This window comes from Sylvia atricapilla, chromosome 6 (assembly GCF_009819655.1).
Source record: "Sylvia atricapilla isolate bSylAtr1 chromosome 6, bSylAtr1.pri, whole genome shotgun sequence".
Taxonomy (NCBI): domain Eukaryota; kingdom Metazoa; phylum Chordata; class Aves; order Passeriformes; family Sylviidae; genus Sylvia; species Sylvia atricapilla.
Genome location: NC_089145.1, coordinates 41,936,255 through 41,958,484, shown reverse-complemented (window position 1 = coordinate 41,958,484; position 22,230 = coordinate 41,936,255). Strand labels below are relative to the sequence as shown.

Genomic DNA, 22,230 nt, shown 5'->3' with positions numbered 1-22,230 from the left:
AAGTTTAAAAATGTCTGCAGCTCCATTACAAACACACAGGATTTGTATTTGTGACATCTTAGCCTCAAGGGGAAGAGCAGGGAGAATTCAATATCCCTTCCTGAGAATCTGGTTCTAGACACACAGTGATCTGCCATGCCTGGTTCTGAAAGACACCACTAAGCTGATGCTTCCACAAGTGCTACAGCTGCCCTCCAACCAGAAGTGCTGGTTTGTTTTCTCTATGCCAGAATGAGGGTGAAGTCTCAACTTGACAGCACATCACCACACTGATGGAGTGGAAGGACCAAGTCCAGAAGCCTTGAGGCTACAGAAGATTTAAAGCCTGATCTTCCAAAGCAGAAAGTAAAAATAAGCTATATATGCATTCAAGTCAAAACGGTAAAATTCCTTCAAAAAGACAAAACCAAAGCAACCCAAAAAACCAACCAAACAACAAAACTCCCCTACACACACTTTTAGGGTCTGTTTTCCTTCCTTCTTCTTGGCCTCTACTCTTCAGAATAATTGCAGTGTAACAGCTTTGTTTTCTAGCTTGGAGAGACCTTTATCATACTTTTGCTAGTCATGTGCCAGCATTCCACTCAAGGTTTTTATTTCCATTTGAAATGTCTCTGCATTTTGGTTTCTTACATTAAGTGGAACACATTCAGATATATGTCATCTTTACTGACAAGATATTTATCATCAGAGAATTATTTAAAATGTAAGCTTCTATGAAGCCAGCATCCCAGAAACGTCAGAATTATCCAAGAAAATCCAGCAATCAAGTCTTTAAGCATGATTTAAGCCAACTCATTTCAGTGCCATTCAATGAAATGAGTAACAGACCACAACCTGCTATCATTTACAAGGTATCAGTACCTGGCTAACAGGTGGCTTCTGCTTCGTTATTTGGAATTCAGCTGAGCTAATGTAAAAGGGTCACCAGGTGTTCTTTCCAGTTTGTGCAGAGTACAACCACCCAGGTCTTTACCCATGCAGGTACTTACTAATTCTGCAGTCAGGACCAGCAAAGCCAGGGGCGCATTCGCATCGGAACCAGTTCACTCCATCAACGCAGATCCCTCCATTGTAACTGCAAATTAAGTAGTGCAGTTAACAACCCATCTACATTGTTTCATTGGCCAATAAAAGCCTTGTTAATTAAAGCTTCTGCTGCTCTTTAGAGGGACAATTTATTTATATCAAGAACAAAAGCATAATGCTAAATAAACTATATTGCTTAGCAAGCCAGCAGTTAAACAGCAGCATCCTACAGATGCATGAGGAAGCACATCCACAGAACTCAAGGAAGTGGAACAGCACTTTCTAGTGAGTACAAGGAAAGTCCAAGGTTTTCCCAATTTGGTTGTTTTTAAAATACATGAAGCATGGATTAGGGCAGCAGCGTGGACAACTGAGAAAGATAAGGTAGATTGTTTCATCCACACATCAGGTTTTTTCCCCCCTTCAACCATAAATCTAAAGCCTCTGTATTTAAAATATTCCCATTTTATCTCCCAAAAATTCAGGTTTTTAAAAACATGTTTTTACATAGTAATTGGTCCAACAGGAAATTTTTATATTACTGTAAACTAACAGGTTTTAATTTCTCATTTTCTACTTTATCCAATTACAAATGCTTCATATGTTATTCACTTCATATCACTAATTTACTGGTCAGTTCCACCATGGAGACTACACTAAAATACTTTAATTTGTTCATATATGAATCAGTTCAAGATTGTTTTGTGGTCTTTGGTGCTGTCAAGGAATAGATATGGCATAGCAAAAAAAAAAAAAAAAAAAAAAAGCTGTAGATGTTCAACAGGGGCTGGCTTGAATTATTTTAGAGTAAAATTAATTCTAATCTGTAATGTAAATCTGTACTACTGTGCTCACTTTTATTTTCATAATAGGTACAGGACTGGAGTTTATATACTTACCAGGGATGAGGGTTGCAGTCATTGGTGTCTAGAAAAAAGAATATTGGCTAGTGTAAATAGTGGCATAATTTATTTTCTAAAATATAGAACTATAGCTCAGAAGCCTCTATATTTGGTAAGTAAAGAAAAATACACAGAACTGAATTTTTTCTTCCACACTTAACAAAAAAGTTTCATTATCATGTATTTCAACAGCAGGCAGGGTAAAAGCAAAACTGAATTTGAGTTTCCCTCCCACTCCCAATGTTACACCTTGGGAGAAAAAATAAAAATCAAAGTTGCAGGCTTTACTCCACCTAACCAATTCATTGTCTTGGTATGTCAAAGCAGTTAACTGCTGTCCTCTGAGAAAATGGCTTATACTCTGCTGCCTGCCTTTCCAGATACTCTTCATTATTAAAATTATTATTTCTGTGAGTATGTTTTCCTGCTCTACATACGTTTCCAAAAAAATTATATTTTTATAGAAGGCCGAGAGTCTTATTTTGGCAGAGACTGGATGCAAAAAGCAGCATGACAAACTCCTCATTCATTACTCGAGCATCGTCTTCTTTACCTACCTCCCACTCTGAATGATTCAGATATTTTGGCACATGAACCCCATAAACTCGCTTTGTTTCAGTTAACAGCTCTCTGCCAGACACTCCCAATATCTCAGGGGGATGCAGGGGAAGAAAGGAGAAAAGTCTTACTCTGTGTGCATATGCGTCCTTCCCACCCTTCTTTGCAGATGCACGAGAAGGAATCTCCGCTGCCAACACATGTTCCACCATTCATGCAAGGGTTTAGAATACAGCTGCTGTTTTTAGCTTTGAAGACAGAAAAATTGTCTATTAGCCCAGAAAACAAAGAGTACCTATCATCTGGATATGTCAGTATCACAATCCTACACAGTATTTAAGTCAACAGCTAAAAACTTACAAAAAGGTCAAAAAAACCTCCAAAAATACTCAATCACGTGAGAGTCTCTCACCCACCTTCACCATCGCCCCAATTCAATTGTTTGACTGAACCATGAAATTTCATTAAAAAAGAATTATCTCCGTTCTGCCCCATTTATGTAAGCATTCTTCAAGTACTGCTAAATTATTACTTTGGCAGTGAGTTACCCAGGCTGTGAGGCATTCTTTGCAATAATATAGTAGTATTTAAAGCTCAGGTTTTGATTAAAAGCTGCAATTGTATCTAAAAAGTAGAAAAACTATACTAAGTTATCTTCATTCAACTTCCTGATCATAATGGAAGTTTCATTTTCAGAAAGATGCACCACAGACACTACATTCAGTCTCCAAAGGAGAAAAAAGTAAAAAAAAAAATCAAGTAGTGTCCTATAGCTGGCATTCACACTGCAAATGAATGCAGGAAGAACCTCTTAATTTTATTTTTCCTGAGTATGCCTGCTCATACACATCATGATCACAAACCTTGTCACTCTGCAAGCTAAGCAGAGAACTAAGTTCCCAGGAAAACTTTTACACAGGGCCTCTAAAGACCAATAGAAAAGTCAAGACACAAGTCCAAGTCTTCTAAAACTCCTTAGGAAAAAAACTATGGAAAAGACCATATAAGCAGCCAGAGCAGAACAGCTTCCTAAAAATCAGTATCATGTCAGGTGAGCGGAAGAAATTACTTAAATTTCAGTCACCACCCAACTGGAACAGCTTTGAACCAGCCAGCCAGAACAGTGTGTCTGTTTACTAAGCAGTTGATTATTTAAACACTTCTCTGCTTCTTCTGGAGACAACTTTAAAAGCTTACCAGTGTTGCAAGTACTTCCTATCCACTCTGGAGGACATGAGCAGCGGAACGTGTCGCCATCATCATAGCATGTCCCACCATTACTGCAAGTGTTTGCATCACACTGGTATTCACCTGCAACAACACAAGCAAAGCAGTTTTAACTTCCATTGGCCTAGCTGAATGCTAGAAACAGGTACTTTTTAATCACAAAATTAAAGAGATTTTGTATTTAAATGTACCAGTATCAGAAACGCATTTTTCCAAATAAACAATCCAAAGAATGGAATCTAAGGCCATCTCTCACAAAACTGTTTCACTACACGAACGAATACATTTTTTTAAAGTTCCATTTTGTGACTGGGAAACTGGAAGTGGCAATGAAAGTGCACCTATTTTTTTCACTGCAATTGTTTTACTTTAAATTTCAGGAACTCCAGTCCCACAAGAAGAAAATAAATCTTTGGGTAATCTAAAGATCAAAGCAAGGAACACTTACGTGAGTGACAAGTTTTGCCTTTCCAGTCATTCTTACACTCACAATAGAAGTCATTTACCAAATCAATGCATCGGCCACCGTTGTGACATGGGTTAGGAGAGCAGTCATTGAAATCTAAAAAAAACAGTTATTCAAATTAGATGATCTAGCCAAGGGCATGAGAACACAAAAAATCTCTTTATAAAGAAAATAGATTTTGAGCTTCTTAGGAAGACAGCAATCCTAATTATTATGAGGTTATATTTATACAAGCAAGGAAAACACATTGATTTAATACAGAACAAAATGAATTATGACTTTCTGACAGGTTCAAAGGACCATTCAGTATGGCTTCTCAGTAAAGCACCGAAGTAGCTTTGCTTTTACAAACAGCTGTATTCTGAACTTCAGAAAAAGCTTTCTAGTAAGAACTACAATGTCCTAAAAAGGAGCCCTAGCCCAGAACATCCTAGGAGATGAGTGAGACAATTAAGGTTCCCTTTTTCTGTTCTAAAACAGAAAACACATACACGCATTAAACATATTCATACAATTATAGACTTTAGAGAAAGCTCCTTTCACTTGAGACCAACATTTTAATAGGTGGAACGTAAGTATTCCAGAACAAACTTCATCTAGACCACACAAAAAGCCCTTTTGACAGCAATAGCTGCCAAAAGCTGCTCAGTCTGTATTTCACATCTTAATTGATGCGTGTCCTGTAATAAGTCTCAGCAAGTCTTTGCCATAATGTTTTAGAAGGGGCTTCATTCAGAGCAGAAAAAGAAACAACTGCAGTTTCCTCTGAGGTGCATTAACCATGAACTAGCCTAGTTCACTTCCTCGCCAACACTTTTGCCAATCCCCAGCAGAAAAAGTTTTCCCCTGCTGAGATAAATGCTGAAGTAGAGCAAAGAATCAGATTCTGCTCCTATTAAAGGAGCTGAGGCTTTTAGAGCAGCTACCTGAAGTTATTTCTGAAAATACTTCTGCAAACAAGACTTAATTACAGAACAGAGCAACCACCCCATTATTAAGTATGTACCCACCATCTCTGTTCCTAACAAGGCTGCATCATTTGGCCCTGCAACACTGAGCAGCAGTACTCACTTGTGTCACACAGCTCTCCTTCCCATCCACTTGAACAGAAACATCTAAATGAATCAACTTCATCAATACATGTCCCACCGTTCTTGCAAGGTTTCCCAAGGCAGTCATTGATATCTACAACAAAAAGTAGACAATTACTGCTCAAGGCTGTTTTCACATACTCAGAGGAATGATCTACATTTGTGTCTCTAGAAAAGCAGCACAAGTTATTATTGCATTTGTTCATGCAAAAGAAAAGCTCAAAACATCTGTTTTCAAGTGTGTTTCTGGCTGTATTGTCTCTCATGTAGCAAGTCCAACCAGAGCATTACACTTACCTGGCAAGAATATCCAGGGGTTTAAAACACCTGGACCAGCAATACAAGTTCTAGTCCCTTCTTTGTCATTCTCACCTTGGAGAAATTTGTGGCTCATAAGACTGTACATAAAGGTAGGGGGTACAGACACATTTACACTTAAGTTGAACTAAAACCAGTTTTCCATCACAGAGGAAGTGTAAACCACCACAAAGACTGCTACCAGAAACAAAATTTCGAGCAGCACATCTAAAACATCGCCTTATGCAACTCTACTGAAATCTAAATGTTATATTTTATGTTGTAAAGATTCATAACATTAACTTTAAAATAAATTTAGAGCAGAAAGAATAATCTTTTACAAGCTCCTACTTACTTTCATGACAGTATGTTCCAGTAAAACCTCTGTCACAGGCACAAGTGAAATTCCCTCCTGGCTGACTAATACAACGTCCATGAGGCCCACAAACATTGGATGAAATGAAACGGATTCCTTCTTGTGTAGTATTAGTGAAGACTTCTATTGTACAGCTGTCTATTACTGAAAAAGAAGTGTAGTCTTTAAACCAATGATCTGTATCACCAATCAGATCTTAGTTTTAAAAAAATTAAAACTAATCACAGTTTTGTGTTAGCTCTAAGTTACCATCTACGTTTTCATAAATGAGGAGCACTTCCTCTCACTGCCTCACTATTTTACGAAGTCCAAGTGAGAAGAACAAAAACATTTCTGCATTATATTATTCCCCAAAATTCCTTTTTTTTTTTTATTGTATCACCATCAAGACAGATTTATGGACAACAGCAGGTACCTTTACAAGAATTGTTCTTGCAGTGGTCCTTGAGATGTGAACAATTTTTTCCATCATAGTCATCAGGACAGGCACAGTAATAATCTCCTCCCAGATCATAACATTTAGCCCCATTCTGGCAAGGGTTAGGTTCACAGAAATCAATATCCATCTGTAAGAGAGACCACAGTTAGCAGCAGCTGCTTCATTTCCCAGGAGTAAGCAGCATTATCTGCTTTTCCAGAGACACAGATGAAGCTAATGTACAAGGAACCTCAAGTTTTAAGGTTTATGAATCATAAATATTGCATTCCATCCTGCCAGACAGAGAAACTTCAGCTTCCTTTAGTCTATCCCAATACAAAGCATTTCTGACACTGCTAAAAAATACTCCTTTGGAGGAGGCTGAATAAGCACATTTGCTGTAACTCAGTAAATAATTACTTAAGCCATTAGGAGACATCTTACAGCAACTTCTCTGAATCTTTATAAGTCACTTCTCTGTCCTTCACACCCACGTACCAAGTGTCACAAGGCAAGTTAAACACCAGTGCACTTGTCAGCTTTCTGTCTGCAAGAGAGTTAAAATACACAGAACCTGAACAAAATCCCATCCCTTAGAGCAAATTCTCTTCCCATCTCAATTAACACACAGAATTTATTATAAAACCACACATCTTGGAAGGCACCTCTAGAGGTCAGCTACTCCCCACCTCCTGCTCAAACTAGGTCTAGTTAGACCCAGCTGCTCAGGGCCCTACTTTAACAAATACCATCACCACACCAATTTACACACAATTACACAAGATGCATTTTGAACTGTGACCATCTGATGCAGAGAGCAAAATTTAAACCTTGCCTTCATAATACAAACTTTATCATAGACATTGCTGTGGCAAAAGAATTCTGCTGCTTTCAGCTTTGGACTGATACACAAGATCACTGATTCATGATGCCCTAAATTGGTCTCAAAATCCACAAAGCATCCTCAAAAGAGATATTTTTACATCACAGTATCTTTCCTGCAAATTGTTTTCCTTAAGGATTGCTTTTCTTCCCTCAAGTCAGTTTTTCCTTCTTCACATCTCTCTTGGGAGAAAGATAGCTTTCAACTTTACAGACATGAAATTAATTTCAGTAGTGGTTTTGATCCCTATTTTTAGCAGTTCAGTAGCTAAATAGGAGAAAAATGCAAAACTAACCAAAGGAAAAGGAACACTAATGGTGCTAATTAATTTAATTCAGAGGAGCACATATAATTCCAGTTGCAACAGAAAATTTTTCAGCAAACCATTTCGTGCTCTCACACAGAACATTTAAAGTAAGCTATAAAAAAATGGTCTGAGAAAGATTCTCAGATCTCCTCTATCAGATGTCTCCATTTGTTTCCTTCCATTAGTGTAAATTTCCCCTTCTCAATGCAAGTTCAGTAGCTGGTACTTTAGCATCTGGAATCAATGGTAGATATTTCCTGCAGCACACAAGGCAAGCAGCCAACTCACCCCTATTATTCAAGCATATTTGCTAAAACTTTAATTACACAGTATTGTATGAATCAGCTCAGAGTAGAGCACTGAAGTTATGATCCTTATGCAGAAACAGTTCATGAGCTATTAGGTGCTGCACCAGTTTAATAAAACTGGTTGATATCTGCAGTCCTTTTAAATTTTGAATAAAATGAGGGCACTGCTTCTTTAACGGTGCAAATAACATAGAATAAAATTACTTTGGTGTTTAAGAGAGATCACTCCAATATCCCCCACAAAAAAATGCTGGAGCAAATCCAACAGAATTCTAGCCTAATGCCTCCAGTTGATACTAAGCATAATACCCAGATGAATTTGACTATCAGCAAAAGCCAGAAAGCAAATACTTAATGCAAAATAATTTTACACTGAAAAGCCTAATGTCCTCCCTAGAAAAGAGGAATATCTTTTTTACCATGAAATACTTTAAGAATTACCACTATGACTTCAGTATTTCAGATCTGAATCCTTAAGCACTAGAACTCCATGTTCCTAGAATGATCTCAGACAAAGTTCTGAGAGCCAATACTTGCCTATCTGCCTGCCTTTAGTAATTATGTTAATCATCACCATTATATATCATATAAATAACTGATACATAATTATTCTATTCCTACCAATACTTGGAGGGTAATTCAATTATGTACCTCAGAGTTATTAGGATGAGAACTTAAAGCACTCCAGTGTAACAAAAGGACACAGGTCCTGAAAATGGCAAAGGAAAACACTTCAAGTTTAAGGAATACTTGAAGGCTTAAAACCCTTAGGAAGGCCAACAACTTGCAGTTTATCAGGCTTCAAATTCAAGCGTTACAGCTACTATGACAGCGCTGCACAACAAATTTGCTTATTCAGAGTATCAGGTAACAGCTACGACAGGCAGTGACGCTCCAGCCTTTGGTTACTCCCATTTAAACCCAGAGATAAATTTCTTTCAAGAATTCAGTCCATGACAAGCATTGCAGTAATGTCTGTGCTGCTCTCACCTCGCAGAAGACTCCTGAGAATCCCTGCGAACACAGGCAAGTGAATCCATTCACCAGGTCTTTGCAGCGGCCCCCGTTCTGGCAGGGATTGCTCTCACACTCATTGGTTTCTATCTCACAGTTTTTTCCTGTGAAACCACGAGGGCATAAGCAGTGGTAACCATTCACTTCATCCTTTGCAGAGCAGGGAAAAGAAGAAAAAGTACAAGGATTTGTTTATTGTCAAAACTTGTACACAAAAATTCAAGTTACTTCTGTATTATGGATTTGCGGACAGCAGTAGCACCACAGAATTTCCTTTTGTGAAATGGGTGCAAGACTCAGCAAGTACAGTGTCATATTTTTAACATTTGAACCCTTTTAACCAAACGATAAGTGCAAACTATAAAACACATAATTAGTCAGAGAAAGATTAATTTTCAACATGGAATGTAATAAACAGGAGTTACCTTACAAGTCCCTCCATGCTGGCACTGTCCATGACAGTCATTTATATCTATGGATAAAATATGCAAAGCATTAAAATTTAGACTGGAAGACTAAGCTGTAAAGCATAGGTTTAGCATAAAAAATGGAGAACAAGTGATTTTCAAAAAGGTTTTTTCCTAGATGTTTCAATGGAAAAGAAGGATTCTTGATGTCTTAAAAGATCCCTATTTTTTAAAAATATCCAATTAAAAATTACATTCTATATTTCTACTATAGTGTACTAAAAATGAGGTATCAATATCAGTTAATTTTGTATCTAACATTTTAACTTAAAAGTATTTTAAATTGAATCAGTATATATCAGTCAGAAACATGTAAGAGTCAAGAGATTTATTAGTTATTTAAGTGTATATCTAAGCTCACTGTAACACCAATTACCTTTCAAAATAAATTTTTGAACAGTATTTTCAATTTACATTGCTAGAAGTTAGAAAAATTCTGACAACAGGTATTTTTTTCTTATAAATGTATGTATACTATCACTCAATTATTTTTTTCAACAAACAAAGCATCCTACTGTCAATATATATACTAAAGAAATACTAACTGATATGACAATTTACTCCTGTCCATCCTGGAATGCAGTCACAGTAATATCCACCAATGAGATTTTTGCAAGAGTAAGCATTAACACAGGGTTTCCCCTCACACTCATTAGCATCTGTGAAAGAAGAGAAAATAAAGAATAGAATAAAGAACAAACCCAGAAACAGATTACCACAGCCCCAAGCAAAGTGTCCATGCAATCCAAGCATCAGAAGCTCATATTAAACATTGGTAGGGCACTGAAACCATTTACATACCACAGGATTTTAATGCACACTTGCCTATAGTAGCACATGCATGTTATCTTACTGTTCCCTTGACCAAAACTCAAAAAGGCAATTTGTTAGTCAGGGCAAACCCCTCCCTGGCCTCCACAAAGCTTAGTCACTGTTCTGCCACCATGGAGAAGGCGTTACCATCACCAACACTGCAACAGAAAAGTAATGGGGCATTCTAAAAGAACTACTATAAGTAAACTTAAGTTGAGGCTTAAATAGTTACAGATCCACTTGAAACTTCTGGCTTTGAAATCTACTAAAGAGAAGCTAAGATACCAATAACAACACATATATTCCACATTTTCTTCAATAAACACCATGCCAGAAACACAAAGAGTTATTCACTGTTTAGGAATTATCTCCAGTGGTCTCCAAAGCTTTAGAATTACTTACCAAGCTGGCAAGTTGCTCCAATCCACTGTTGTGGACAAATACACTCGAATGCATTGACACCATCAATGCAGGTCCCTCCTTGAGCACAGGGGTTCGATGCACATTCATCAATATCTGCAAAGGCAAAGGGGGACCTTCCATCACACATCCTAAAGCTTGACTTCACAGGTTCTGCTTCAAAGTTAGTTTGAGAAGAAGGGGGAATGTACAAACATGCTTAGGTGCAGACTAACATTTCTAAACTCATTTTTACTTAGGCTTTTCTCACATCTTTGAGACAGAGTAAGAAGATCAGCAAACAGCAAAGAAGAATCAGATGACGTACCTATGATCTGCATACTCATTAAAATTCATGTCCCTAGATCATTACATAAATTTAGCCAATTTTAGTTCTGTGGTTAGCAATTTTCAGGGTTTTGTGTGGTTTTTTTTGGTTTTTTTTTTTTTTTGTTTTTTGTTTTTTTTTTTTTGAGGACAGTTGCTGTTTGAAGATAAGCCACCTGTGTTCCAAATCACAGGCAACGTGCAAATCAGTTATAGTCCCACAATACATTCAACTACTTCTCTGTCCTCTAAACCAGACACTTAAGCATTTAACTGTGCAAATCTAATTTTCTACTATTAAAGAAAGGGAGAAACTTTGACCTTCACATTTACATTTCTCAAAATGAAACCTTTCTGCATTTTACTTCAGGGGGGGTTAAGGAATCAGGAACTGTCAGACAAGCTTTGTTTGACAAACAAAGGACATTTCTTTGGATATGGTCCAGGTATGTTTTTGATAACTTTTTGATAACAGGAGCTCAACTGTATTGAGTCAATACTGTGGGCTACACAGAACCCTCCTCTTTTCACTCTGCCAATGCTCAGTTGTTAAAAGATAGAAAAAGTAAAAGACTACCACCAAATTTCCAAACCTCAGATATCACCAAGTAAGCTGCATCAACCCTTCCAACCCAACAAGTCAGTCACCAGCAGAACCATACCCACCAATAGCACATGTTGGTCCACTCCACCCCGATGGGCAGTGACACTTGAAGCCTGATGAAATTTCGTGACAAATTCCACCATTAGCACAGGGATTAGATACACAAGCATGCTCAGCTGGGGAGAAAGAAAGAAAGAAAATCTTGCTATGTACTCTTCCAGTACCAATTAAGGAGAACTGGCAAGAGAAACAGCAGTGGAGAGATACCAGTAGTGAAGTTTGGAGCCTTCCTCTCCCACTTGCAGAGAGTTAAGATTTCCAGAAGGAAAATGAAGCAGGATTTCACTGAAGATGTATCATCCTTCCCAACTAATGACTAGAAAGCCTAAGCACAGGCATCTCACTCTATTTCATTATCCCAGCAAAGTTCTCCATTAACACTCTGCTTCCAGCCATGCACTTCTACCTTGAGTGCTCCAGCACTTCTTTTAAACTCAGTGAGACAAAATAGGTATGCTGAATGCAGAGGTCTGAACAGTTGTAGTAGCTTAAGTATAAAAGGTCTGTTTAGCTTCATTCTGTTCCTTGGAAACAGCAGGGAACAGAGGAGCTTACAGGCAGTGATGCTCCTTGTCACTCCATGTAGGGCTGTAGCAGTGGCAAAGGCTGCACAAAACAACCATCAGGTTGAGGAGGGACAAGCTTTTCTTAACTTCTTTTTGGTAACTTTCTCTCTCAGAGGACAAGGAAGCTTTTTAGTATCAGTACCTAAAGCAGCTCACACACCAGCCTACTATTAAAAATCACCATAGATCTCACCAAGTATATGGCTTCCTTTTTCACCTCCTGCTGCCTCCTCACCTGAAGAGACAAGCTACTTCTCTTCCCACAAATTTCTGGGCAAGCTGTGGCAAGATTTCATCCATTTCAGCCTAAACTTTACATCATGTTCTACCAGCTGAAGCAAAATTCAAGTTTTGATGGTATCTTTAATACCATACAGCTTTGTGAAGTTCAAAGATCTACATCCTGATTAACTCTGAAAACCTTCTGCTGATAACAGTTTAGTGAACTTAAGGCCAAGCAGTGAAGTGGAAAAAAAAAAAAAAAGGTTTCTTTCCACCTAAAATTTTAACTATCAAGGAAACAGCAAAATTCATAGTGAGAAGCTGTGAATATCAGATTTCAAAAAAGGATTAAACAACACATCACAACAAAGAAACAGAACACCCAACTAACCACTATATTAAGCAAAATATGAAAGAAGTAGAAATTACACACTGCCCATTTACCTCCAAAGTGAGAAAAATCAAGAAAAGTCTCCAGAGACCAAATCCGTCCCCAGAACACAAACACTTTGGTCTTTGTGTAACACAAACAGATAGAAAAAAGCAACATGCTATCTTTGTACTGTGGCTGAGATAGGAAGCAGTTTTTCAAGACACAGATCTGTTGAAGACTCAAGTCAAAGATCATCAGAAATATGGTTTAAATGTCCTCCATTTTGCCAATAGGCACAAGAAAGACCTTTTTTTCAGACTGCTCAAAGTGACTCTGTAAGATGGTTTGAGCACATTTCCATAATAGTTAACATTTTATTATTAATTCAATTATATTAGAAATCCCACATTAAAAGACGAAGTTTCAGCTGATTAAAAAGGACAGTCAACACATTCAGCCAACTAAAAATTGCACCAAAGCCCCACATCAGAGTAGAAACTGAAGTGCCCATCACTTCCAGCTTTCTTAGTCCCCAGCTTGGAAAAGATGCATGCTTGCCAGCAAGCCAGTAGGCAAGAAAATGGCCACCAGGAACTAAGGTAACAGGGAAAGCCACATGTGTAACCTATTTCATGAGACTGCAGCCCAACTGCATATTTGGATTAAGGAAGAGAAGTCAAAGAGAAGAAAGAATCTTAGTCTTATCTAAAGGGAAAGTAGTGCAGCGTTTCTGTTGCCTTTGGCTGTGTTTTGAACAGCCAGGCTCAGGCACCAGAAAGGAGGGATGGGGCATATCCCCACTGAAGTGCAGAAGTGCCTAAGGCAGCTGCAGGACCCCCAGGAGAGGTAGAGTATTCCCAAGTACCAATTTCGCAGTTCTTTCCCGAGTAGCCGTCGGGGCAGGCACAGCGATACTCATCCGGCTCCGTGTTCATGCAGGTGCCGCCGTTCAGGCATGGGTGGTGATTCCCACAGTAGTTCAGATCTGCACAGAGAAAAGGCTCAGTCAGCAGGGAACACATATCCCACCATTTCAGTCCCTAGTCAAACACACAGATGCCTTTCTGGCTCAAACATCCTTCACCCACATCATCCCCATTCCAGTGGCTAGCCTGTGATTGGGTAACTATCCACAGAACAGGGAAGAATGGACAAGAGACAACTGCAGGAGTTAGAAGAGTCAGGACAATTTCAAGCCTTTTGTCTTGAACCTCCTATACTTCTGATACTGAGGCACCACCTGCCACACAAGAATTAAGGCACAGAAACACTCAGGTAGTTGCACACTAGCAGAAAAAAAAAGGGTTAATGAGTTATTAGTTAATCATGCAACTTAACTTATTTTTCCTGTACATTAATGTTAAGTACCTTTGTTACAGAGCAGGCCACCCCAGTTGGTTTCACAATTACACTGCCATGGTTCATTACAGCTCCCATGAGCACAGCCTGGGTAGCGGACACACTCATCACAGAACTGTCCTTGCCAACCATAATGACACCTAAGATGTAAGTTCACAGGTTAAAAGTTAGCAACATGATGCTTCGTTATCAGCATTACATGTATTTACAACACTACACTTACCATTCTCAAGAATAAGGTCAACTGTTCAATGTGCAACAGATAACAAAACTTTATCCTGTTTAGAAGGGACACAACTAGTCCTGTTGAACATCCTTACAGGAACTCATACTGCTCAAATGTGTTACACACCATGGCAACAAACACCACCAAGCACTACACATTATAAGAACTGGACATGAATTAGTTGTTCTTTCACAAGAAGTCCCATCTTCACATAATCATCTCACACTAGGACAGAACTTGTGATCAATACAAGAAAGCTGAAATTGATTTTCAGGAGACTGCTGGCTTACTGCATCGAGCACCATAGCGTTTTTCTGTGAAGAGAGATTTCAAGATAACAGCCAATTTGCTTTAGAGTGCTACAGCCTTAAAAGACCAGGGCAACCAAAAAGGCAGCAGTCTTGACAATTTTCTCAAGAAAACCCTTTTTTCACAGATTTATTTCATTATCTCCTCAGTGTTCTCTACTCACACTTTGGGAAAACTACTCTTTGGAGAGAGGAGCAAGAACAGAAACAAAAGCCATTAATAATTTATTCAGTTTAGAGTCGAATTTTTTCCCACTAGACTTCTTTTGAGACCAGTATCTTTATGTTAATCTGTAAAAGAACTCTGCTGACAGAAGCAACTGTTTATGCTACAGGAAAGTATTAAAATCTGAATTTATAACGGGGAGGAAGGGCATAGGCTAATGGGTTTTTTAAAAACATATATTTATATTTCACACACATTTCAAGTACCAAGAAATAAGAAGCTTGCTCTTTTGGGCCAACAAAAGAAATGTTCTGTCTGTTAAGAGTGTATTTCTTATACAGAATTCAAGAGGCATACTAGCAACAAAGAGGCATAAAATCACAGTGACTGAGAGTTGGGCACATGCACAACAGTGCAACCCTATTGCCTAGAGGAAAAAAAATATATTTGAAATGAAACTATGGTTTTTAGATTTGACGCTACCATTCTATAATCCATATAATCTGCATAGTATAAAAGTGCAGAAAATAAAGTAAGTCTTTGGGGGGGGGGGGGTGGGAGGCAGTGAGAGAAGACAAGTAAGAAGTATAAACAAGGAACCTTAGTTCCTTGTGAATCAATCCCCAGAAGAACAGAACAAGCTGTGCTGGCAGCACAGTATTTAAATCCTTACTATTTACATTGGCAGCAAGGAATCTAGATGCAGATCTCTGCAAGACCATTCTTTTCATAGGAAGCTCTAGAACTGCTTTGAGCTCCTGTCCCAGTACCTGCTCCTGCCCTGAAATCTCCCAGCTGCAGACATCCAAGGAGAGCCTCAGCTGAGCACCCAGCCCAAAGGCCTCCACTGCTCCTCTGAGCAGGGCTGGCAGAAGCCTGGAGAACACTCGTATTTTAGAAGCCTCTTTTCTTCGGCTGCAGCAGCAGCAAGAGGAAACAAATACTGCTCCTGCTAAATTTGATCTCTTCCTTCCTCCTCAAGGACAGAAAAATCTTTTCAGAGGATGGTAATAAACAATAAAAAAAGCACTGCAACTCACTTTACTGGCTCAAACCCAAATCTTCATCCATGCCAAACCTGGCATTACTGCCAGTGATTCACCATGACTATCCCAGCCAGAGCCAACTCCCCACCCACATACAACAAGCATTTTCAAGAGCTGAAAGTCTGCATCACAAAGCAAATAATCACAGTAACTCAATTTATCCTTCATAGCCAATGTATAACAAATTTCTTTGTTTAACACTGCAGTGGTGCTTAAGAGTGCAAAGAAAAATACAGCCACCTTCTAGAACTCAAAGGCATCTTAAAGCATCTACTTGAGTTTGTAGGTATGCTTGGTGACATTACAACCACTTCAGCAGAAAAATGGTTGCTGCTTTTTCACGATACTCGACACAGTCAAAGTTTACTGTTAAATTTACCATCAAGCCTGAGGGAAATAATTTCTAGAAGCTAAAAGAAGTCCAAAGGAACACAATGTTTACAAGTCAAAAGGTTACTATGTGGTAAGCTGATCAGCCTTCAGTTTACAAGGAAGAGTAAATTAGGATTTCCTCTTGAACAGGAAGTCTGGTCGCATCCTACATTAACAGGTGCTAGAGCAGTGTTAATTCCACTTCCTTCTAAAAAGATAATGCTTACATGGATCTCAGCCCACCCTGAGAGCAAGATGGGATCAATAAAGGTAAACCAACCCAGAAATGGGTATGCTGTATGTCGTTTATGGGTATGGGTATGTAGTTTAAGATAAAAATATCAAGACATAAAACAAAGGTGAAAATTATTAATGATTCACTATGAGAATCCTAAATGGAACAAATACGAATTCAACGTCATTTAGGAATAAAAACCCCCCAAAACCAAACCAGGATTCCTTTTCAACTACCAACCACTTCTGCAAAAGCCAAAAAGGAAACTGCCAGTGCAACTCATAGTGGGCTAAAGTTACTTCTTTCCTGTCCTCCCATCTCAGTCAAGAATCAACTAAATTGCAATTCTAAATTTTTCGCATCTGACAAAATAAGAAAGCCAAATATAGAGAATCCATAAGGATTCTCATTGTTCAACAGACAAAGAAAATTCTTATTGGAATCAAGATTCTACTTCCTTTGTCCTTCCCCTCTGCTGACTTCATCAGCTCAAACTTGTCTTCGCAATCCAGCACATGCAAAACAAAATCAGACCTGGCTTAATCTTAGCCCTTGCTGGGTTATTAGCAGTACAAAGAACCATAAATAGATTGTTACAGTTTAGTAACTTCCTGATGGAAGGCTGAAGCACAGGCATCTGCTCCCAGACTAAAGCATCCCTTTAGGTCACAGTTAACACAGAGTGCAATACGGACAGAAGAACAATTGTTGGTTATCTTGAAACCAACAACCTCGAGAACAGATCTGGTAATTCTACAAGGCAAACTTCATAGCCTCCATTTTCCTTAGATGAGAGTCTGGTGGCAATAGAAAAATGGGAGTTCAAATAAAAGGCTAGAGGTGGGGGGTGGCAGGAGTTGACATTAGCAAAAATTCTAGACAACCCTTCAATCGACAGATTAGAAAAACTGCAACTGTGCAGAAAAAACACTGCTGTCATTGACAAGCAGAAAAAGCTACAATAATTCAGCTCAGTAGGACTTCGAACAGCTAAATTTTAGGATAAAGGACTTTCTACAGTAAATCTCAGTAGTAAATTTTACATCAAGGAACCCTACAAAAGCACTCATCACTACACACAGTTCAAAGGTAGATGTGTACTGAGAGGCAGGGGAAAGTGGGGAAAAAAGCATGAAACAGAACATTTGGTGTTTTTTATTTTTTTCTGGGGTCATTCAAAAACTAAATTCATCAAGTCCAATAAAAGATTTTTCTACAGAAATATTCTTTCCTTATGTTCTTCTGAAAGAGAGATAATGAAGGAAAAAGCTGACAGTAGCCTTTGCTTTCGTCTGAGGAAGTTTGTTACAATTATTAGTAAGAGCTAGGTTGAAACTAAACATTTCCAACTCAGATGGAGCTACACTAGATGGGTTTAACTATCTTTGCCCCTTGGGCAAAAGGGGACTAGATGACCCTGGAAATATTGTCCAGATTGCAGAAGTTGATGTCAAATCCTCCAGCGGCAATCACAGAAGTGATGTGGAAAGGCGAAGAGATGTACCCAGATCCTGATGGCCTGTGAACCATGGCCCCTCAGCAATTAATTGAATGATTAACCCCTCCTTATACAAAAAGAGGATGCCTCTCCCAACGCAGCAGAAAATTGGGGTGCCCTCGATGGTCAGCCTCAACCCAGCTCTTTTGTACAACCTCCACACATTGTTTATTCTCCTGGTTCAATCACTTCTGGGTATTCCAGAGTCCTGATCCTTCTGTGCAGAAAGTTCAGCTGAGAAGCTGCATATTGCACATCGCATCCAATCACTGATCTATGCTGGCTAACCTTAAAAAAAGCTCTGTAATTCATGAGAATGAACGGATACCTAAATAAATTCTGTTCTACACCTACTTACAGAGCTTTATCAGCACTTCATGCATAAATACACCTTAAACCATCGAACTGAAGTCTGTTCTTGAAGTCAATGCAAGAATATGGGGCCTAAAAATAAGTTTTTAAAAAAATCTGAGGGAGGATGTAGGCAATGCAGTATGAACCTTTAAATATCACAGGTTACACCTTACTGATTTATTGCACATCTTACAAAGAGTGAAGAGGACACCATTTTGAGATATTCATACACCTTTTTATAAGCAGACTTTTTGGAATGAGCCTCTCCCAGTCATGCTTTAAGTGGAAGCTGTGGCCAAAACACTCAATACAGGAAAGCAAAGCAAAACAGTGACATTAAGAGCAGAAGCAAAATGCATCATTCAGGGGTGGGAGAGAAATAACCCTCTTAAAGAGAAAACCACTAAATTTTCTAGTGACGTGAACAGGATGGTGTTGCATAGGCCAGAACAATAGCTTTATATTAGTTATTTACTTAAAATAACCATAAGAAAGCCTGTTTAAACTTTTAGGAGATTACTTGTTACACAGCAGGCAGCAATATTGTTCAGCTGCTAGATCCTACAATTCTGAGCATCTGGAGTCAATGCTAATAGGCAGTACAGTACTCATTCAGTAATACTTGTCACAGAAACACTTTGCTCACCTTCCTACCTTTGAAATATGCAAGATAATTTCGTGAACAGCAAAGGAAAACATACCCATTAATGAGCTCAAATAATTTAATTACCTGAAAGCTTGTTATCTTTACCTCTCACTCCTAGTATTCTTATCACACCAAAAATACAAACCTTTCCCTACAAACTTTTTTCTCCTCTAATAAAGGAAGTTGAAAGCTAACAGTCTCACTCCAGTACTACACAGAGTTTTGAGAACAAGTCTTTTAACTTGTTCTCAAAGGGGACGGTTCAAAAGTTTTTAGCCAAAACATTGCTCAGTTAACTTACATAAGTGGCTCTAAGGGCATGCCTGTATTTGCATTAGTTCACATCAGGAACATGCTTTTTACGTGAACTGCCTGATCATTCCTGTTGATGGTGTGTTAGTTCACATCACAGAGCTGTTTTGGAACAAAGGAATTAGATTCCTCTTAGGTTAAACTAAGGTAACATTGGACAATGTATGCCAGGAGCACACCCAGTGTGTTCCAGCTGCAAACAGGGGTTCAGGCCACAAGAACAGACTAGAGTCTAAAATTTAAAATTCTGAAGTGTTTGGAGTATGATATTGAGTTCTCTGTGCTGCTTTGATCTACTGTTCTAGTTCAGCTGCACTCCCCACACTGCTGTAGACACAAGTTCAAGCACTACATGTTTTTACTTCCTGCACACCCACTCACATCTCCTGGATGCAGATCGACCTTTAGGATATGTTCTATACCCTCCAACCCATTCATGCAGAGCATGCCTCAGTTCCTTGACCAATAAAGACACAAAATAGAAGATTCTTTGTCTAACTTAAGGTGTCTACTTGTGAAACGCCAGCATTCCCTAAGGGCTCACCACTAGGACATTAAAAAAAAAAAAATAAAAGCACACTGGTTAGAACAACAGGCAAGAGAATTCAACATGATGAAAGACACAGCAATGGTAAGGATTTTACAAGATCTTTGAGACCTGAAACTGCCATAGGATCTCTCACATCAAAGAGGAGACAGGAGATATCCCAGTCCTGGTACCAAGTGCATTCCTGTGGGGCCAGACAGAAGCCACACACTTTTTAGGGACCATGGGCAGCCCAGTGTTGCTGGAATTGAACTGGACAGATGCCAAACCAGCTAAGCATACTGCCCAAACAAGGGTTTTTTCTAGTTTACTACTCAGAGCGGCCTTTGAGATTTCTTATAATTCCATTCTGGAACACTTGTGGAAGATCTCCATCTCTTACTTTCTCCTGATTTTTAGAAGCAGGAATTTTATTTCCTTCTTTTTTTCAGTTCTCTATGACTTTAGCTAGTCCTCTACAATCTTTCAGTAACAATCTGTTTTGAAAAGCCTTACCAGATCACCTTATACCCAAGAATGAGTTTACAAGAATCCATCTACTGTTTGATTTTTTTGAAGTTTAGACAGAGTTCCCCAGTGCTGATGCTAAACATGTTATCCACCCAACCATCACAACCACAAGTGAGATATCAGTGATATTGCATAGTCTCTGAGAAGTCTCAGATTTAATAAAGACTCTCTAGAACACTCTATACTCCACAAATACTCCAGCTTCGTTGCAGCTCATTTTGCAGTTCCAGCTTTTTCTGCATCTCTAATAAAAGTACTGGATAACAGTTGAGCGGGGTCTGGCCTGTAAAGTGACAGATGAAGGGAACAAAACCACTTGGGAGCTTGCAGGCATGGCAGGACTGCTGAAGGGGAACACACTGACTACAAAAGGCATGGCACTGGACAGAAAGCTTGAGAAAACTTTTTCGGTGGGGCAAAGATAAGGTACATGTTTAAACAATACCAACAAAAATCACCAAAATTGTAAAACTAAAACTGTCATGAATAGTTTCAGAACAAGTCACTTCAAAGCACACAAACCTTAATATATTGTAAAAGTTATTTTAAAAGAAGTATGTTTGCTTTTTCCACCTTGCACAGAATTCACACAGAAGTGGAATCGTTAAGAGCTCTTCAAATTCATTTCAGTTAGTGTGCACATTCTAAAGAGATTTTTGTATCAGTTGTGGAAAATAAGACTGGCATTTCCCAGGACAAAACCCAGCTCTTACCATGGCTCCAGAATGCAAGATGAGCAGTGTTAGGGATTCAACTCCTTTTGCTTAGCTTTAGATGGGAAAGAAACATTCAAAGGCAATGAGAAAAGTAGAAAGACTTCTGAAAATACCATCATCCAGGCAGGGCTATGACAATGTAAGCCAGATATGAAGCATATCTGGACCTCAACCAAAGCCATACCACTCTGGATAACAAGGAAGTGAAAGATTGAGCTGTTAAGCCTAGTGACAGTTTATGAGTAGTACCAAACATACCCAGGTCAGCAGTTTTAATCAAGGAAAGAGACTTTCACTGGTAGTTTCTCTATATTCAACTTTGCTAATTCCATGAGGTCATTGAACCCAAGCCAGCTATGAGCCATTAGATCAAACTTCATTTTCCTCTAGACAGCTTAATGGAATTTAACAAAGTACGTTAAGTGATGTAAAAACACACAAAGTACCAGCATCAAGGCTCTGCAATGTTGTGTCTTTGATAATCCCTCCTACTACTTCAGCCTGGTGAAGTCAATAAAAAAAATACCATTTAGCCTGCAACTATAGACCAAGGTTTGTCTCTCCTTATGCACTGTGGATAAAGACTGGTGTGTTTTCTCTTTAGGATGGTGGCATGTATCCATCCTTGCAAGACTTAGTCAAGTCGCTTTTGCTTTCCTCAAGGATGTATTTCTCATCTTTATTCTGGAAATTTTTATTTTTGCAGAATTGCCTCCACAATGGCAAAACACATCACCTAGACCCAGCCACACCACAAAATCGTTTCCTCCATCAGGTCATTTTGAAACATCTGGTCATCCCTACATATTTTCCATTTTGATGGAAACTCAGAAGAAATGGAAAAACAGCTCCATACTGTAACTTTCTCAAAGCAAATGGGTGCATGAACTTGACCATCAGATGATGCATATCCAGAACCAGTGACATAGCCTTTACTAGCAGTCTGAAGTCATTTCGCTGCTTCTGATTTTAGTGTAACTTAGAATCCAAGAACTGCTCTAAATTATACTGGAACATTAAAAATGGAGGATAGATCTTCTCCTGAGACCTTGGATCCTCTGCCTAAGTTACCTCCATGTTCAGGCAAGTTGAAGATGGAAACCATTTTCCAGCTTTTCTGTTTACTAACAGCACTGCAAGTTTTGGCAATTAAGCAGCTTTTGGCACCAGCTGGTTCCCAATTACCTCACACCCATATTTTTTCTCACATTTTCATTTTCTTTCTGAA

At 38.7% G+C, this 22,230-nt stretch overlaps 1 protein-coding gene across 1 annotated transcript in view; it reads right to left on the bottom strand.

The window, feature by feature from the left end:
- Positions 1–22,230, bottom strand: part of JAG2 (jagged canonical Notch ligand 2) — a 68,531-nt gene that overhangs the window by 9,977 nt on the left and 36,324 nt on the right. The window contains exons 6-20 of the mRNA XM_066321649.1: positions 14,076–14,206; positions 13,573–13,692; positions 11,549–11,662; positions 10,559–10,672; positions 9,889–10,002; positions 9,302–9,348; positions 8,853–9,026; positions 6,362–6,512; positions 5,926–6,090; positions 5,254–5,367; positions 4,165–4,278; positions 3,687–3,800; positions 2,621–2,737; positions 1,929–1,956; positions 993–1,078 (exon numbers count right to left, since the gene is read on the bottom strand). Coding sequence (XP_066177746.1) covers positions 993–1,078; positions 1,929–1,956; positions 2,621–2,737; positions 3,687–3,800; positions 4,165–4,278; positions 5,254–5,367; positions 5,926–6,090; positions 6,362–6,512; positions 8,853–9,026; positions 9,302–9,348; positions 9,889–10,002; positions 10,559–10,672; positions 11,549–11,662; positions 13,573–13,692; positions 14,076–14,206 — 1,703 coding nt within the window. The remainder of the gene's footprint in view (positions 1–992; positions 1,079–1,928; positions 1,957–2,620; positions 2,738–3,686; positions 3,801–4,164; positions 4,279–5,253; positions 5,368–5,925; positions 6,091–6,361; positions 6,513–8,852; positions 9,027–9,301; positions 9,349–9,888; positions 10,003–10,558; positions 10,673–11,548; positions 11,663–13,572; positions 13,693–14,075; positions 14,207–22,230) is intronic.